This window comes from Lissotriton vulgaris, chromosome 11 (genome assembly GCF_964263255.1).
Source record: "Lissotriton vulgaris chromosome 11, aLisVul1.2, whole genome shotgun sequence".
Classification (NCBI taxonomy): Eukaryota; Metazoa; Chordata; class Amphibia; order Caudata; family Salamandridae; genus Lissotriton; species Lissotriton vulgaris.
The window spans coordinates 106,044,681-106,063,628 of record NC_141699.1 but is presented as its reverse complement, the minus strand read 5'-3'; the positions used below and the strand labels follow the sequence as shown (position 1 = coordinate 106,063,628).

Genomic DNA, 18,948 nt, shown 5'->3' with positions numbered 1-18,948 from the left:
CACAGTAGTAGGCACTGTGCTCTCTACAGCCTTGTTGACCGAGGCCTGAACCAAAGCGTCCAAGGCCTACACAATGTTATCTTCCACTGTAGCAGCAGGCTGCTCTTCATAGGTTTCTTCCCCTGCCTCCTCGTCAAAATACACCCACTCTTCCATATTACAACACACACAGTGGGGTAGAGAAATGGAGAAAACTTGAGGTAGGCACAAGAGGAGTAATAAGGGGGGTGGGGGGAGGGGGTCAGCCCCACTGCACACAGAAAGTCACAAGATCCTCTGTACCAGACCCCCTCAGCAAAGCTGTATAATTATTATTGCAGCCCCAGAGGCGTCAGAGCCGAAAAATATCAATATATGGAGCGTGTGCTCACTCCCCAGAAAAGGCAACTATTAATTTCAGCCAGTTAGGCGTCCTCTCCACCAGCCTGATCGAAAACGCGGTGAAATCAGTGGGAAAACCGGTGTAAAACGTGTGCAGCCCAATTCGAGTCCAGAATCCTACTAAAATGTGGCCCAATGGACGTGACTGGGCTGCACGCGTTGCCGAGTGGTTGTCGGCTCTAATCAGGCGTCCGGGCGATTAGGGAGAGCCCTGCGCCCTCCTACGATCAGCAGAAGCGCCGTCGAGGAGCTTGAAACCCGCAGAGCGGGCCAATGCAAACAGCGCTATGCGCGAAGGGCAAGGAGCGAGGCTCCGGTCTCGAGCGCTGCAGCGCTCCTCACACGGCCGCCGCCGCAGACCCGCTGAGGGGTCACAGAGCGCGGGAACAGCACTAATCAAATTAAACAGAATGCGAAATAAAAGACGTGCAGCAAAACCATATAAGGTAAACAGTAATAAATAAATCGTAACAGATAATCACATAAGCGTGATGTTAAGCAATTCAATCGAAATATATAGGGCAATAGATCAAGGAGCAAAGCATTTATCTCTTGCTGTGAGCAGCAAAGAAAGAGGAAACTGGGACTGTTACCAGGGCTCTTGTAGGGCTAAGGAGGCGTGGCTTGGGCCAAGCATCATTGTTAATGTAGTTTAATTTTACTAAACTGTATGTTTACTGGCTGCTGTGAGTTTACAGTAAATGAAAGAGAAGCATAATCTGAAGCCTCCGGTCCTGTAATAGAATTGACCTATGGTTCGCTGTAGTATTATATAGATATATACCTGCATGTAAATCTGTTATGGCCCACAATAATACTAAAACCATAATATGCTGCAGATTATCAATTATGCCTTTTAAATTCACGTAAGACATCAGCAATAAGGGTTGCTCTCACCAGCACTGTTCAGTCACAAAACAGCCATCAACACATTCACAGGCATGAAATAACTGAAGAGATGTGTCACACAATGCTGGACAATTCAGAGGATTTTATTACTGTTCACTACCACACATCCCACAAATCCATACAATGTGACCGCTTCTTTACATTTCATAAAGACAACCCGATATGGGATGATGATAAAAATGCCCATCCCAGCAGATCTCTCTACTTCTCCGTCACTCCAGCCACGCGAGCTCAGGACTACAATTATACACAAAATCAGAGATTGGACAACACAGTGCAGTAACCAGCTAAGCAGAGTATATCTCAGAAGAACTACCATTAACCCCGGCCGTCATGCAACGCGGTGGGCGTGTGCTGATGACGGCTGGGGGCCGTCATGAACCCGCCCACTTCGAAAAACGCCGCACAGGCGCAGAATCGCGGCCACCCCCAAGGGGTTAAAGGGCCTGTACAGCTGTTCAAAGCTGAAAACCATAAAACTGCGTATCCGTCTCTCACACATCATCATCCACCACAGTGCTACACAGTGCATCCCACAACATGATAATTGCACCTTGGTGGTCATCATGCACTATGTGGAAACACTTCCAACATAGAATAAAAACAAAGATAACATTCTTTCAACCACACAACCTACACAGTGTATTGTGCTGTCCATGTAGGTCAGCTCTTCAATGCCCCATCTAGGGATAGTAAGTTCTATATAAATTTGCCATACAATACAATTAAGTGCAATCTTTTGAAGCTTAATTTGCTCCCTACTGTTTCAAACGTTGAGTTTAAATATCTAACTATTATTTAGAAAACTCTACTCTTTCAAAATGCACTACATTGGGTTGAACCATTTCTATGATAGGTGAATGTTTAGAGCTGCCCCCCTTTCTTTAGTCAAAAAAGAAAGTGAAAAGTTCATTTGATGGCAAAACCTGTTAGCTGAATGCCTCTGTTTTTTAGCTAATGCATTTACTTGTCAAACTTCAAAAAAGTAAAACACCTTTCTGTTTTAGATTAAATGAATGGCTAGGACTCTGATATGATGTTGATGACTTTGGCGAGCATGGCAGACCTTGATGTGGGAAAGTGCTGCTGTAGGCCCTGTTTTCAAGGTTTCACTCACATTGCTTTTCTCTTTGCCTTTTGTAGTCAGTAGCTGAATGCGAGCAGACTGAGCGCGATGCTATGAGATTGGCCAATGAGATGCAGGCTGAATACTGGTCTGTTTCAGCGAAAACTGGTGAGTCTGAGAAGTGATAGTGCAGTGAACTATGAGTAAGCAGTGTAAGCTAGGCCCGAGACCTAAAAAGGAGCCAATCCCTTGTTGCAAACCCATGGTATGTTGTGGCCAGATCTTGCTCAAGGCCACACTTAGCGGCTAATCCCAGCTATGCAGTGTGAGTTGTCTGCCCACTGTGGGTTATCCACATAGCCTAACAGTAGGCCATGGTCTGTAGCCAAACCCTGTTGCACGCAAGGAAAGTAGATTGGTTCCGGGCCTGGCCAAAGGTCCCGCTGCCAACCCAGCCATGCATGGCAAGTAGAAGAGTAGTGTATCATTACGTAGTATTTCATCAAGATGGATGTAGTACAACATCAAAATATAGAAATGCTCTAAAATTAAAGTTATGGTTACGATTGGTTATAACACCCTACTTTAAAAAATGTCACTTAAAAAACACAGTTAAAGTACAGTACTGGCTATGAATTGAAACTGAAAAAACAATGAAATCCACCAATTATGCAACAAGTAACAACGCTTAGTAATAGTTGTCTCATTGATCTTTATGGTAAAGTATTATATTACTTTAGTAATTGCATCTGGTACATCAGTGGGGAACACAACAAAGCAGATGGGGCGCCACTGCACCTCAAATCTAGACGCACAGCTATAATCGTTGAAGTTGCATAAATTTAAATTACTTGTTCCCATTTTCTCTGTTCTTTTTACTAATAAATCCATTTTACTCCATGTTTTGAATTGTATTAGTTCTTTAATTCCAATGTGCTATCCACACATGATTGGCCGATGTTTTTTAACACTTCTCATACCACGGATATGCCACAACAGGCCTTTTTCCGGGTACGCGTCAAACATATAACATCCTTAATATACAGTGATGATGTCACCCAATGCATTTCAGACTTTTCAAAGTCCTTCCTCAGGGGTCCACTGAAAGATTAAATAAAAACGTTGCTATAAACATTTTGCTTAAATAACTGCAGTTAAATGCAATTCGTAACAAGGTCACATAATTATACTGCTTTTGAAATCTCCCCATGGCTGTACACGTTTTAAGCGCTACCCTCGGAAACCGGAGCCAAAAAGCTACCGTAATTAGATTTAAAAGAATCTCCTAACTGACTCCCTTATCACGATGTTTAACCCTCCACAACCTTACGTACGGTGCCCAGTATACCACCCCAGTGGTCCCCGTTTTGTATCCCCTGACTCTCTACCCGGATTTGCTGCCTCTCATTTCCATACCTGTAACGTTAAGTTCCATTTACACACACAATGGCGGCATTTAACTGCACGCCACCTTCTTCCACAGATTTAACTCCTTAGATGATGCCCCGCCTTTTCTACCTCACCTATCACAACCTATCGTTAACCTCCACTCTATCTTCCTACACCCCCATAATGCCTCTGTTCGCAAACCCGGTAAATGCATCCAATCCCCTACGTGTTGTTCAATGCTTTCTCCCTCTGCACCGTGCCTGATTATCCCAGCTTATTCCTTACTGTCCCCCGCCCACCCTGTTGATCTTATCACATACGCAAAAAACGATCTTCCTGACCACGTTATGTTGTTCATACAATTTACATTTTACATGCCAACCAGTTTAAAAAATAAACAATAGAACCACGTCCAAAACAATGATTCGTAGTGCTCGTGTCCTTGCTCTGTAAAAACAAAATGCGCCCAAGCAGGTTTCTTCAGCATTAAAGATGTGCTTTTCACGTGCATTTTCAAGTCCATTGGACGTAGCACCCACAAAAGAAAGGAATAAGTCAAACAATTGATCAACTGATTCCAATTGTTCCTTATTCCATGGGGTTTGACCCATAACTGAACAGTACTGGCAGATTGTTACTGTACAGTACTGGTAATTACCGGTGCGTAGTTTGCACAGCACCAGTACCATGCATCTCAGAAATAGCTAAAGAAAACAATAACACCTTTCCTGCTGCTTTTAAGTATGTACCTCTCTTTGTGTGAGATGGGTGGACAGATGTGTTTTCATTTCACCTAATTAAATCTAACCAGATACTTTGAAAATTATGAGTTTTGAGTAATTATATTTTTCAGCTGATTCCCTCTATTTACACCATTTAACTTGTTGACGTTGTTCGTTTTAAGGTTTCACCTGCTTTTGAATATATTGTAATATACTGGTCGTTGGACCAGCCCCGTGCTCTTGTTTGGCAGTTTTTCTTGTCTCTGTCATTTTCTGCTTCTTATTCCATGGCTTCCTCATGGTAAATGGTTTTTTTCTGCTCCCTTAACCATGCCATGATTGTATGGCGTTTATTCTTTCACTGTTTACATTCAGGGAACTACTTTTTTCTATTTTGTTTTAGCATTCTATCATAGTTCACGTTTTTCCTTGCTCTCAAACTTCTTTTATAAAGAACTGCATAAGGTCAAAAGAGCAGAGATCCTGGGCCTAAAAATATAATTTTGTTGGCAGGTCCTCTTTTTTAGCTAACATCACTTGCCAAAGTACTATCAAGTCTTTAATTGAGCAAATATAGTGCCCTCTCTGCATCAGGGAGATTAATGATGAGTCAAATTTCTCATGTCATGCAATAATTTGAACAGCAAATAGTTTTCAGCAGTGGTGTTCACATTCTAATGTCAAACCAGTGATCCTATTGAAACCCCCATGTTCTCTTTGTTGGGAGCTTGCTTCTCCTCTCTCCTTCAGATCAGTGTGTAACTTTCTCCCTTACCTTCTTCAGGTGAGAACGTGAAGGAGTTTTTCTTCCGGGTTGCTGCTCTTGCCTTCGAGATGTCCATGTTGAAAGAACTGGAGAAGAACAATGCTCATCTGGCAAAGATTGGAACTGGAAACCTCATAAGTATGTTTATCTACCCTTCTTATTCTCAATGGAAATAAAATAGAGGTGTTCCAGGTTAGTGCGCACATAAGCAACAGAAGTGCGCAAGAGATAAATGTAGCTGACCAGCAGCTTAAGAGACATACTATGCATATGGCGGGATAAAAGAATAGAGATTGGTGTGTTCTTTATCTTCAACTCGGACATTAAAGAAACCGGCTGAAGTTCAGATGGGCTCTGAAGGGGCACCTTTTATGGTCTACCAATGAGTCTTGATCACACAACCTTTGCTCTTCTTTTGCTTACACTTGCCTCCCACCTACCACTCAGTGCACTGAAGTAACAGCACAGCCATGCAAGTACCATCAAGTAAAGAGGTACAAAGTAGGGTAAGGTGTCGTTTATGCTCAGCAGAGGCAGGGAGGGCCCTTGTGCATATGACATGGCAGTAAGCCAGTCACACAAGAAAGCGAGGGGGATGCATTACCAGCTGCAGACACAAAACAGCCAATGACATCATAGAGTCATGTATGTGAAGCTGCAGGCGCCTACTGTGCTCCTCTGTGAATTACTGTTTGTTCCAAAATCCTCAAGAAAATAACAGTGCTTTGAACTGAGTTTTGGAGTCACCAAGCAGCAGGCTCATTTAGTAGAAAGGAATTCAGGTTTTCTATGTACTTGTTATATATAGTTTCATATGTAACTCCCACCCTTTAGGTTAACTTCGAAGCACTTTAAGGCAATTATTTCATGTTAGTCAAGGCCACAGTTAATCATACAAAACCTATACATGTTGGTTGATAACTAAGGGGGTGATTATGATGGCGGGCGGATCGCCACCGCCCAGCCGGCAGTGGCGATCCTCCCGCCATCACAACCACATTTACCCACCGCCATATTACCATGGCGAGGGGTACCGTGGCAAACAGAAAGTCTGTCCTCTGCTTTCCCGCCGGTCGGCAATCGTCACGATTGCCGGCCGGGCGGAACTCAACCATAATATGGTGTGGGTGCCCGGAAGGCACCACCATCCATATTATGATGCCTGGCGGTTCAGGCCCTTCCATGGTGGCGATGCCGCCATGGAAGGGCTGGCGGGAATTGCTTTCGGGGCCCGTTGGGGTGGGGGGCTGCACTTGAGGGGTACCTATGGTACCCTGCTACATTGCCATGCTCAAGGTGGCAGAACATGCCTCTTTGGCATTGCGGCGGGTGCTGCTGTAAGCAGCACCCGCCGCAATGATAAAGATGCGGGATGCGACCGCCAGGGTGGCGGTGGTATCCTAATTGGCAGTGCGGGACCGCTGCACCCCTGGCGGCCCGTCCCAGCACTGCTAGGGTGGCAGGCGGACTGAAGTCCGCCCGCCATCCTAATGGGGCCCTAAGAGTTACGCTGCCTTCAGGTTGTCTTTTGTGATTCATGTGTTGTGTGTATATTAGACATTGAAGGGCTAGAATTGAAATTAGGAGAAGGAAGTTGAGAGGCAGTGATGGCTGAAACAATGAGGAGAAGACAGATACAGAGAATGGAATGGGAAGGGAAAAGGATGAATCAAGTGAGTCGGTCAGTTACCTCTGTTATACGTTTGACAGTGTGATTGCGATATACTGTGCGGGAAAATATCTGAGGGTTGACTGATACTGACATTGTCAAAACTGACACAAGTAACTCAAGGGAGTGTACTAGCCGGGGCTCCACTTAGCACTTAAAGGCCAGAGAGACCAGATAGCAGTGCTGCTGGTCTAGCACTTTTCTGGATATGCTTTGACCTACTCGGACAGCACAAAAAGTAGTTGTTTATGTAATTGTCTTTTTATATACAGGATTATTAATGTATGTTCAACTCTGTTCCTAATGAGTGGATACAGACAACTGTCACATTCTATTCCAGCATTTCCAAACATGAGCACAAAGAGGTGGGTGTTTGTGTGTAGAGACGGATTTGCCCTACAGTGGGTGGTGAAAGGGATGATTCGAAGTGTCTGCATGGAAAGGATTCATTAAGCTCTTCCTGAAGGGCAGACGATTAGTCGTGCTTCTAATCTGATGAGCAGAGACCACTGTTCAGAGCAAATATATTTGTGATTGGGTATGACTGGAACCATTGATGTCTGAGAAGGGAGGGTCCTGCAGAACTTTGTATTTGTGGAACACAGAAACTGGTTTGTTCTTGTGGATAGATTTGTGAGTGATTTATGAGTACCTACATTTAGAATGGGAACTAACGGACAAGCAGCATTGTGAGTATAGCATGAACAGATATCAGGTATCTGATATGTTAGACATTATTCACGCTGCTGGTCCAATAAAATGTTATTTTATGCTCAGACACTATGTTGGAGCTATGCCAGATCATAGGTGATCAATGAGAAGTAGGAGAATATAGATCACTTTGTAAAAGAGGTAAAACTGGCAAAGTACAATTCTTTGCAAAACTGCCCTCACCAACAAAAATTTGTGGCATGCTTCATCATTGGGCTTCTAGACACACCTCTGCGCAGACCAATACATAAGATGGAGCAATAGGGTGGGTGAGACAGTACAAACATATAGAAAAGGTCAGAATCATATAGAAAATAAGTGTGGACAGAATTATTAAAACTAACTTAGGGATATCCCAATATCTATTTTGTTCATGGATTCCCTGGTCAGGGCTAAAAGGTATCTCAATCCCAATGGATGGTGGTGAAGCGGCTGGATTATGCACCATTCACCCTTCCACTCTGCAGAGAAGTTGACATGTTTCAGACGGATATTGTGTCTTCCCGGCTTTCTTCAGGACTGTTAGATCCCTTTTCTTGCTACCTTTCTTATCTACCTAAATTTGTATATTGATTACTATACCTGTAATTTTACGTAGGTCCTGTAATCACATTCCATATAGGATCTGTAAGTGAGAAACAATGTGCACAAGTGAAAAGAAACTGAAAGCCACTACAATTCAAATACATCATGTTCCTTGACGTGAAGAAGAAATCTTTACTTTGCCCCTCTCAACCCATTTGGTGCGATGCAGCTCATTGATCATTCGACTTTCATCGCCGCTTACCAGAGCAGTGCCCTTCATTGAATGTAAAATCTACAATCCCTTTTAAGAAAAATCATCAATAAAAAAAAACAACATTTTTTATATATACATCTATGTCAAGCAAATCTTCACTTGGAGAAAACACCACATACATGTACCCTTCATGGAAATTTTTTGGGCATTAAGTCATTAACTCAGTTAATCTTACTGAGTTTGACTGTAGTACCTGCTCGAACTGTCGCGAGAATGAGGGCGACCCCCTGTAGTCACACACTGATTTAAAATGGGGGTAATGTATAGAGAGAGACACACATCTATAACAAAGTTTTTCACCCATTCGCTGTTTACATCTCATGCATTTATAACTATTTCAGATGTCCCTGATGATGGATGTGTCCTAAGATTTTCATGCACGCTCGAGCCCCGGGCGTCTGCTCCCTGTAGTGAACTGAAGAGCTAAGCCCTTCTGCTGAATCCGACATCTGCAGGGCTCCAACGGCTGGAGCTGATGTCCGAACTCGAGCGGCGTTGACCGGAGACACTCCGATAAAAATCTGTGACTGCCTGCGGCCTGGATCGCCGTTTGAAGGGAAGCGGCCTGCCTGCAGCGCCCAGACCGGGGACTGTGGTAGTGCTGACGCCCAGCGCAGGGACTGCAGTGGCGTGGTGAAGAGGGCGGCTGTAATCCTCGTATAAACCCCACACTGCGGACTCTGCCCATGCCAGCTGCATCTCATAAGGACCTCTTGCCTCCTGTCCCCCACTGTGAGCCCTACGATTCGTGGTGATCCTGCTGCCTGAAACTGCCCGATTTATCTTCCCGCCGGAGAGGAGCTGCTTTGGGGACCGGGATCGGGCTGCCACGCGTCGAGCAGAAAAGCACCAGTAAGTGCTGCGAATTTAATCAGCGCTGCCCCCAACGGCTCCACATTGCCTTGTACCCCCACAGCTCTGGGCACACAATTAGGAGAGGTGCAGTGCCATATTCTGTCCTCCGATTTGACCAGGGATCGGGCCCGGTGGAGTCGCGCCCCTCCCCCCACCTTTGGCGCTGAGGCCTTGATGAGTGCTGGATCGCATAACTCGACCTATTCATGAGCAGACGCCAATCAGGGACCTATTAGGGAACGCCATAGCTGTACTGGCGAGAGACGGATCCCACTGCCACACCGCGACCTGCTGTGCGACATCCCCGAACAGAGCCATACATGCACCTGCGCCTGCCTACAGGGGAAGGCATAAGGCCAAGTCGCCACTCTTTGGCTACGCCGGCCGTTAGCTTTACAGGGCGCTACATCCTCCTTCATCCCCCCCTCCCCTCCCCCCATGGCTGGCAGGGGTCCCAAAAACCAGGCCACACAGCAAAAATTGGATAAATACGCATATGCAAAGCACTCTCCCACAGCGCCGGAAGGACGCTCCTCACAGCATAAGACGCCAGATGGAGAAGTGGAGAAGGACCCCCAAAAGTTACACTCGAGGACATCATGTAAGCCCTTGCCAACGTCCAGACTTCTGTTGGAACAATATCCACTGATGTCTCCCTGTTGCGGGCGGACCTCCACAAAATGACGGATAGGGTGAAAGAAGTGGAGGTGGTGGCAACATCTTTGGTTGTGGATACTTCAGAGCTGCAGGTGGAGGTTGCACACCTTGAAAAAGAGAACAAAGTACTTGCTGACAAGCTTGATGATCAAGAAGGGCGCGCAAGCCGGAACAACGTTAGAATTATTGGTATTCCAGAAACTGAAGGCGCCCAGGCGATGGATTTATACGTGGAGGAGCTGATAAAATCTAAACTACAGCCTAAGGTACTCTCTCATTTCTTCTCAGTGGAGCGTGCCCACAGGGTGCCAGGAGGAAGACCAAAGCTGGGGGCACACCCTCGACCAGTACTGGCCAGACTTTTCAATTTCAGAGATAGAGACGCAATTTTACAAGTGGCACGCATTTCGCCTCCAATACTCATTCTGAACTCTACTGTTAACTTCTTCCCTGATTACACTGTAGCTGTTCGAGGCGCAGGCGAAGTTTTCTTTGATGTCAAAAAGCTGCTTCGAGAAAAGGAACTACCGTACTCTTTACTCTTCCCTGCAAAACTTAGAGTAGTGGCTGGAAGCCGAACCTGGTTTTTTGATACGCCAGAGTCGGCTCTCAACTGGTTGGAGGGGTGGCGTCCGGTGGGCCACGCTGAGCGAGGAAATGGCTCTCGCCGCCGCAGGGAAGAGGAAGAAGACCCGGAGAAACAAGGTTCCAGAAGTCGCGGATCAACCCAGGTGACTCCACTGGAGGAAGAATACCCGAGCAGAAATACCGGCATTCCCTGCCGCATCGGGCAGCTATATGAACTCTTCGGACTGAGCTATCTCGAGGCTTTGGACTGAGGCAAGCCTTGGAGTCTGAGAAGGGCTGGAGCCTTACGGATCTCATTACCCCCGATACGGAAGTATTGCACTGTTGGGTGGGTCGAAGCACTCTGCTGAGTTGGGGTGGCGATCAGTTACAGGCTTGCTAGGCAGGGAGGCAGGGAGGGGGGGTGGGAGCTGGGGTAAGGGAGTACATGTTTTGTTTAATTCTTCTGAGTTGGTTGAATGCAATGTTCTTGGGGCAACACTCTTCTTTCATGATGGATCTACGTGTAGCAAATGTGGCTTTGAATATCTGAAAACTTTTAAAATGTCCTATGGCTGAACATGTTTCACAGGAGCCTAAGACTCCACAAACAGCCTTAACGATATTGTCATGGAATGTCCGAGGGATGGGAGACAAAGTGAAGAGAGGTTTGGTGCTACAGCATTTAAAGCGTTGCGGCCCCGCGGTGGCTCTGCTGCAAGAAACGCACCTAATGGGTTCTACTGTCAAGGCTATGGATAGATGGGGATACCAAATGGTTGCACATGCAGAGTTTTCCTCAGGTTCTAGAGGTACAGGGACACTTATTAGAAAGAATTTCACGCTGGTGATACAACAGAAGCGAGTGGACGACCAAGGACGCTTCACAGCACTAGTAAAAAGAAGGGGATCCCTTGGTGAATCGAATTAGCACAACCAGGTAGTATGTGGTAGTTGGTATTCTAGCCCATATATTAGAAGTGAATGTCACCAACAAATCAGTAGATTCTAAAGTTCTTCTTTTATTTTCAGTTTTAGAAAAAGATTTTTATATGTTTGCAACATTTAAAAACAGTACATAATAATTACATTCAGATATACATCAATAAACACCTCATGATTACATTTTTTTTTACAATAAAACAAAATTATGTTAAAAAGGTTACTAAACCACTTCTGATCATAAAAGAGGGGAAAACAAATGAGAGAACAAATAACAGGCAATCCTATTTGTCATATTTATACATATCAGGGAACTCAAATAAAAGAGACTGATCCAGGACACACTCGACTTATGATGTCTATGGAGAAAGCTCTATCCCTTGATGATGTAATTCCAGGCGTTGGCGCGTTTCGATGGTTAGTTTAAAATTTTGACCATCTTTTTCAAGACCAAAATAGATATGTCTCTCCTATAGCACTGGCACTGGATGGTTGCCAAATTCAAGGAAATCCTGTAGATAAACATACTTGTATAAGTATTATGTGCAACAACGATTAAGCCTATATAGTCTAATCATATTCTTATAAATTGTGTCAAAACATTTCGAATCAAATTTCGCACAGCCTATACATTAATTCATAGTACTTAATTCGTCATGATCTCAGATTTAATTGTGAATATACTTTCCAGTTCTTGTACTGTTATTTCCTGATTGAATGCATATTTTTATATTGATCTCATCACTAATCGTTTCTCTTATTGTTATAGTCCCCTTTTTTTCCATTTCTCGTATATGGGCTCTTGGAACTAATTTACTCTTCCATAATAAATTTAGCGGGAAAGGGATTGTATATGTTCAATATTGGTGTCACCCATGTTGCCCACCTCCCAGAAAAACATGCCGGGCCAATATGCTGGGGCGGAGTTTGTTAGGGACATGGCTTTACCTTATATCATATTCGCCTCAGTCTTCTTCCAACTAACATTTTTTATTTTGCAATTCAAAAGGAAACTTTCTGTAATAAAACACGCTAGTATTAATACCCCATTGCATTTTTAATTTCAAATTTTTTATTTTTATCTAGCCATTAACATCTTTCTTCGTCTGTTACCTTATGTTTGTTTGTTTTCTAATTTCATCAAATTTTTATTGTTGTTCCAATCTTTAGCATTTGTAGTTGTTGTCTATGGGAGAAAGGTATATAAAATTGTGGCTCCCTATTCTTTGAATTATTCAATTTTTTTTAAACAAATCTTACTGGTTATTGCTTACCTCTTATTGTTCAGTAATGTGTATACGAAAAGCTTCTCCTATTTTATCAGGTTGCAGGGACCAGCACACAAAAGAATGTAGTTCTTGGTTCTCTCTTGTGTTATGGCTCTGTATAGGAAGACAATGATGTATTTTTTTTTTTTTAAACTCCATTATTATTGTCAACTTGCTTGGGGCTTGCACTTACGGAAAAAATGATGTTATCCTACCTCCTTGCTCTTACATGGTTATTTTCACATATCCTCTCTTTATGCCGTTTTTCTCCCCTGCTGACAAGCAGTTACCAACACGAATGCCTTTCTATTTTCTCTCTGTAAGTTAAACAAACCGAGAGAGAAAGATTTTTTTATTTTTTATTTTTAGGTATTGGCTATTTATTAAGAGTCTATTATCCTGCTCTTATCGCTGCACTAACATACTACTTACTGTCTCAGAGAGTATTCAAAATCTTCCCTCTTCTTTCCAGACCCCAGGGCAGTAAATCCTTTTGCCTTCTGGTCCCGCTTGAGAATACTCTAATAACGGATATTAAAACAAACACCGTTTCTCCTATTAGGATTTCTTTATATAAAAGCGCCTTCCTAATTCTACGTTAAGCTATCCTAGGCGTGATCTCTCATTCTCCTTACCTTTCAATCCAACTGCTACATCCAGGTCTGATCTTTCCTCCTCGCCTCGGGTCGTATCGCGAAAAAACAGCTTTCTACCTATGCTGTATTCGTCTGGGTATTTATGATTAAAGGGGACGTCTTTTTATTGGTGTATCCGAATTGGATCCAGGTGTGTCCATTTGGGAGTTCCCGCTCTTCCTCGTATTCCCCAGGAGTCTAACTAGCTTAACCCGGAAATTGAAATTGTTACCCAGTTCGCATTGGTTCAAAAATCCAAGCCTCTCTTTCAGTTCTATTTTAAGGCAAGGTTATCCTTATCCCTTTCAAGCCTCTATTTTACACCACATAGTTTTTGATTGGTTGAATGTTTTGAAACTACCACTTACTCGTGTTCCTTGGGGCGTGGTTCTCCTAACTCTAACCCAGCCTCCAAACATTATGTTGTCTTTATTTGTTGTGATGGATATGTTTCCGGCCCCCATTGTTTATACGCATATTGCGTGATACTTGCAGTTTTTATTTTGGCCGCATATTCGCAAATTTTAACATGTTGCGGAGTTCCCTGGATATATTGATTTATTTTATTGCCAGCTCTTATGACCACATAAAAACCACTAAGGGCAGCTACTTATTTACTCTCAAAATTTTACAGTTTAGATGAATTGCACCATACGAGGTATTCTAAGTTGCATTTTTGATTATAGCCGCATTTCAGCAAATTATAACATGTTGCGGTGTACCCTGGATATATTCATTTATTTTATTGCTAACTCTTTTTACAACATAATAACCACTGGGGGCAGTTACTTATTAACTCTCACCATTTTACAGGTTAGATGAATTACAACATATGAAGTATTCTAAGTTCTTCTGGGTCTCTTGACCTTTCTTATCTTTTATATTGAGCATATCCTAAAATGAATTTTCCTTATTTTTTATCACTGGTTAACTATTAGGTTCATCCATTCCTCTCTAGTATTTAGGCCCTTCTCGATCGTATTCAGATAACACATGTACCACTGTTCACGTGTCTTTCTTATTGCCTCTAAATTACCCCCTCTTCGACTGATACTGACCTTTTCCAGAATATACCAAGTAAAGTCATCATGTCCATGGTTATTTTTGAAGAAATGATCAGTTAGAGGTGCGTTTTTTTTTATTTTATAGAAGACCTGTGCTCCGAGAGTCTTGTCCGGAGCTCTCTACCTGTCTCCCCAATGTATCCACAGCCACATGGGCTTCGCAGCACTGACATGTCAATGGGAAGGACGATTATTTAATCTGGTCTCTGTTTATATCCCACCGGCCCTTCACGCGCAAGCCCACTCTGCTCTCACAACATTCCTACTAACACTACCTGCTGCAACGCTGCTCATAGGGGGCGACTTTAATGATATAATGGATGGCACGTTGGACAGATTTCCCACCAGATCAGGGGTGCAGGGTGGGCGACGTCTCCTTGGTCTTACAGAGGCTATGGGACTTACAGATAGTTGGCGGTACAAACACCCTGATGAGAAGCAGTACACTTTCTACTCCGGGGTCCACAACTGTCTCACACGCATTGATTATTTTCTAATGTCGGCAGATGGCCTGCCGGGAATGGAAGAGGTAGCTATTCGCCCAAGGGGCATATCGCATCATTCTCCGTTGCTGCTAAAATACACACATCACCAAACTTCTGGAAAGCGTATGTTCCCAATTCATGCCGGTTTTCTACATGTGCGCTCTATTATGAAACACCTCACAGTCACTACCAGACAATTCTTTCAAGAGAATGCAGGCTCGGTGGACTCCACTAGCACGCTCTGGGAGGCCTATAAGGTAGTCCTGCTTGGGCAAGCAATAGCCTCAATTACAGGTCACAGACCGGTGCAGAGGGCGGAGTTAGATAACCTTGAGGAGGAACTAGCCGCCGCAATAACAGAACAGGCGGCGCACCCGTCACTTGAAACCACCCTTGAGGTCCAACTTAAACAAACAGCATATGTGGCATACCAAAGGGAAAGTGTGATAGCTCGCCTCCAAGCAACTAGGCATAGGGTATATGAGCTGGGAGACAAAGCGGGAAAGATGCGATCCTGGCTGGATAAGAAAGAAAGAGCGAACAGGGTCATAGCGTAGCTGCTCTGCCCCACAGGCTCCATGATATCTAAACCGGATGGTATAGTGGACATCCTGGGCGATCATTATGAGCAATTTTATGCCCCCCGGGCGTCTTACACGTCTGAGGAGGCGTATGACTATATCAAAGATTTGACTATCCCTCAACTTTCCCCTGAGGCAGCACTACTGTTAGAGGCAGACATCACCATAGAAGAATTACAGACTGCAACCTACTCACTTGCGTCTGGTAAGGCGCGGAGACCTAATGGATTCCCAGTGGAACTGTATAAAAGGACTGCACAGACATCTGCTTCCTTCTTGCTTGAGATGTTTCTTGATAGTCTCGAAGCGGGAGAGCTGCAGAGAGACCAGCGGCTCGCCACTATTGTCACAATCCATAAACCCAGCAAACCAGAGACGGACTGTGCGTCCTATAGCCCAATCTCCCTGATAAACGCAGAACCCAAGATCCTGGCCAAACTACTGGCGTTGCGGCTGACCCCCCACCTCTCCTCCTTAGTGCATCCGGACCAGTCTGGTTTTTATGCCGCACCGTAGCACGGCACTTAATTTGCGTAGGCTTTATGCGGTCTCGGCACGCATACCATACATTCAGGAGCCTGCAGTCATTCTCTCCTTAGACGCCACTATGGCATTTGATACCGTGGAATGGCCTTACTTGTTCGCAGTACTCCGTCACATGGGCTTCAGTCCAAAACTCTGCGCCTGGGTTCGCCTCCTTTACAACAAGCCCTTGGCACACGTTGCAGCCAATGGACACATCTCCCGAGACTTCCCACTTGGTCGAGGTACGCGGCAAGGATGCCCGCTGTCCCGCTGCTTTTCGCGCTGATTCTGGAGCCACTTGCAATCTGGATCAGATGGGAACCCTCTATCAAGGGACTTTCTTGGACCAATACGTGGGAGGACCGCATATCCGTATATGCGGATGACATCTTGCTATACCTCACCTCCCTGAAGAAATCCATCCTAGAATTGCTGAACGTCTGTGAGAAGTTTGGTAGAGTGTCTGGTTACAGAATAAATTGGTCCAAGTCCGTCCAAGTCCGAGTCCGTCCAAGTCCAAGTCCGTTCTCCATGTCTTAAATTTTGCCCTCCTCCAATTCTACCCGTGAGTTGCCCCCTGCCCCCCCTGCGCACTACTGTGACAGCATTCAAATACCTGGTTATCTATATTACATCAGACCCAAACAAATTTTCTGCTTTAAATCTTAGTCCCCATCTAGAGCGGTTTAAGCGTGACGTTAAGGTATGGCGAACTCTCCCACTTACACTTTTGGTTAAGGCGGCACTATACAAAATGATGGCGCTCCCGCGATTTCTATATGTCCTTGAGAATACGCCATTTCTGGTTCCTGACTCTTATTTCAGAACTATTGCTACTACTGTTTCCAATCTTTTGTGGGATGGGAGGCCTCCTCGTATCGCGCAAGCTAAGTTAACAAAGAGTTGGTATGATGGGGGAATAGCGCTTCCCAATGTGGAATTATACTACTGGGCGGCCCATCTTAAACAGATAAATTACTGGTTGCATACCCCACAGACCGAACCGGCATATCTAGCTGATAGACAATGTTTGGAAAGCAAATTTATTTATTTATTTATTTATTTTTTATAGTATTTGTAAGGCGCGCAGCTACCCACAAAGGGTTTCCCGGCGCCGAAGAGAGGATCACGAGCCAGCTGACCAGAGAAGGGAGTCCAGGGTACCTATAGGTCACGTTTTTCCTAAAGATCCTGTAGTTTTCCTCTTTGCGTATTTGAATGGGCAGAGTGTTCCACAGGGCTGGGCCCAGATAAGCAAATGATCTCCCACCCATTTTGGCCCGTTTGTACCTGGGAACCGCAAACTTTGCTAATGTGGCTGAGCGAAGGTTGCGATTGGGGACATGGAGTTTGGCAAGATCTAGAAGATACTTGGGTGCAGTTCCGGCTTTAATTTTAAACAAGTAGCTCAGCGTTTTAAAACGAATCCTGTTTTCGACTCTGAGCCAGTGTAGGTCCCTGAGATGTTTTGTGATCCTGGCATGTTTGGGTATTCTACAAAGCATCCTGGCTGCGGCATTTTGCACCAGTTGTAAGCGTCTAACTACTGCTTTGTTTGCGCCCAGGTACAAGATGTTACCGTAGTCAAGCCGGGAAGTTACTAAGGCATTGACTACGGTCTTCTGGGTGGGGAGTGGCAGCATCCAAACGATTTTACGGAGCCATCTAAGAATCGTAAAACATATGCCTGCTACTTTGTTAGCTTGCTGTTGCATTGAAAGGTTGTCATCGATGATGACCCCAAGATTTCTAACCTGAGTGGCTGGAGGCGGTAACTTGCCTAATGCGGTCGGCCAATGGGGATCACTCCATAGGTCCTTATTATTTCCAAGGAGGAGGACCTCTGTTTTGTCCCCATTTAATTTAAGTTGATTGGCCGACATCCAGCGAAATATCTCGTGGAGGCCTATTTTGAGTACAGAGGGAGCCGACGTATCGGACTTAGAAAGAGAGAACACGATCTGGGAATCGTCGGCATATGTCATCAAAATAAGACCAGAATTCTCAGCAAGGTTGGCTAGGGGACGGAGGTACAAATTAAACAATAAGGGACTCAGGATGGATCCCTGTGGTACGCCGTGGGGAGAACAGAAGACATTGGAGCTGGCCTCAGCGGAGATGATCTGGAAGGTGCGTTGGGATAGGTATGATTTAATCCATTCCAACGCCCTGCCCTCGACACCACACTCCTCCAGCCTGACAAGCAGTTTGGTATGAGAAATGGTGTCGAAGGCAGCACTGAGGTCTAACAGGACCAATGCTACCGTTTGTCCATCATCTCTAAGCTCTCTGATCTTTTCGGTGATACCAAGCAGGGCAGTCTCAGTGGAGTAGCCACTCCTAAAACCCGACTGGGAATGGTGAAGTAAATCATTTTTCTCCACGTATGATGAAAGTGCCTCATGAATGTGCTTTTCTAGTATTTTAGAAAAAGCGGGGAGTAACGATATAGGCCGGTAATTGGCCAAAATCGTTGGATCAGCAGTCGGCTTTTTTAGCAAGGGACTGACAATAGCGTGTTTCCAAAGAGCAGGGACTGAAGCATGTTCCATAGAGGCGTTAAGTGTGTCAATAATGGGCACCATGGTGGAGTCCTCCAGTTGACTCATAATGCTCATGGGAATAGGGTCGCGCGGGGAACCTGATTTAATGGTTTTTAAAAGTTTCCTCAATTGGTCAGGTGTGATGGGGGGCCAGGTGTCGAGATGGCAGTTACTTATGTGGTTAGAGGAGTGTCGTTTTGGTTATGAGTATTTGGGCTGGTCATCATGTTAATATTGGAGACAATTTTATCAATTTTATCAGTGAAGAAAACCGCCAGTTCCTGACACTGCTGGGGGTTAAGTGGAGCCGCCTCCGCTCTACAATTTTCTCCGGCCAGCTCCTTCACTGTATTGAAAAGTGTCTGGACTTTATTGACAGCTGTGTTTATAGTGGTAGTCACATAGCTTGCCTTG

The 18,948-nt window shown here is 44.7% G+C and overlaps 1 protein-coding gene across 2 annotated transcripts in view; it reads left to right on the top strand.

Annotated features, from left to right (window-relative positions):
• Positions 1-18,948, top strand: part of RAB36 (RAB36, member RAS oncogene family) — a 133,816-nt gene that overhangs the window by 100,080 nt on the left and 14,788 nt on the right. For both annotated transcript variants that reach the window (XR_015300875.1, XM_086942802.1), the window contains exons 9-10: positions 2,434-2,524; positions 5,252-5,371. Coding sequence is in view for 1 of the 2 variants with exons in the window: in XM_086942802.1 (XP_086798928.1) it covers positions 2,434-2,524; positions 5,252-5,371 (211 nt within the window). In the remaining variant the exon portion in view is untranslated. The remainder of the gene's footprint in view (positions 1-2,433; positions 2,525-5,251; positions 5,372-18,948) is intronic.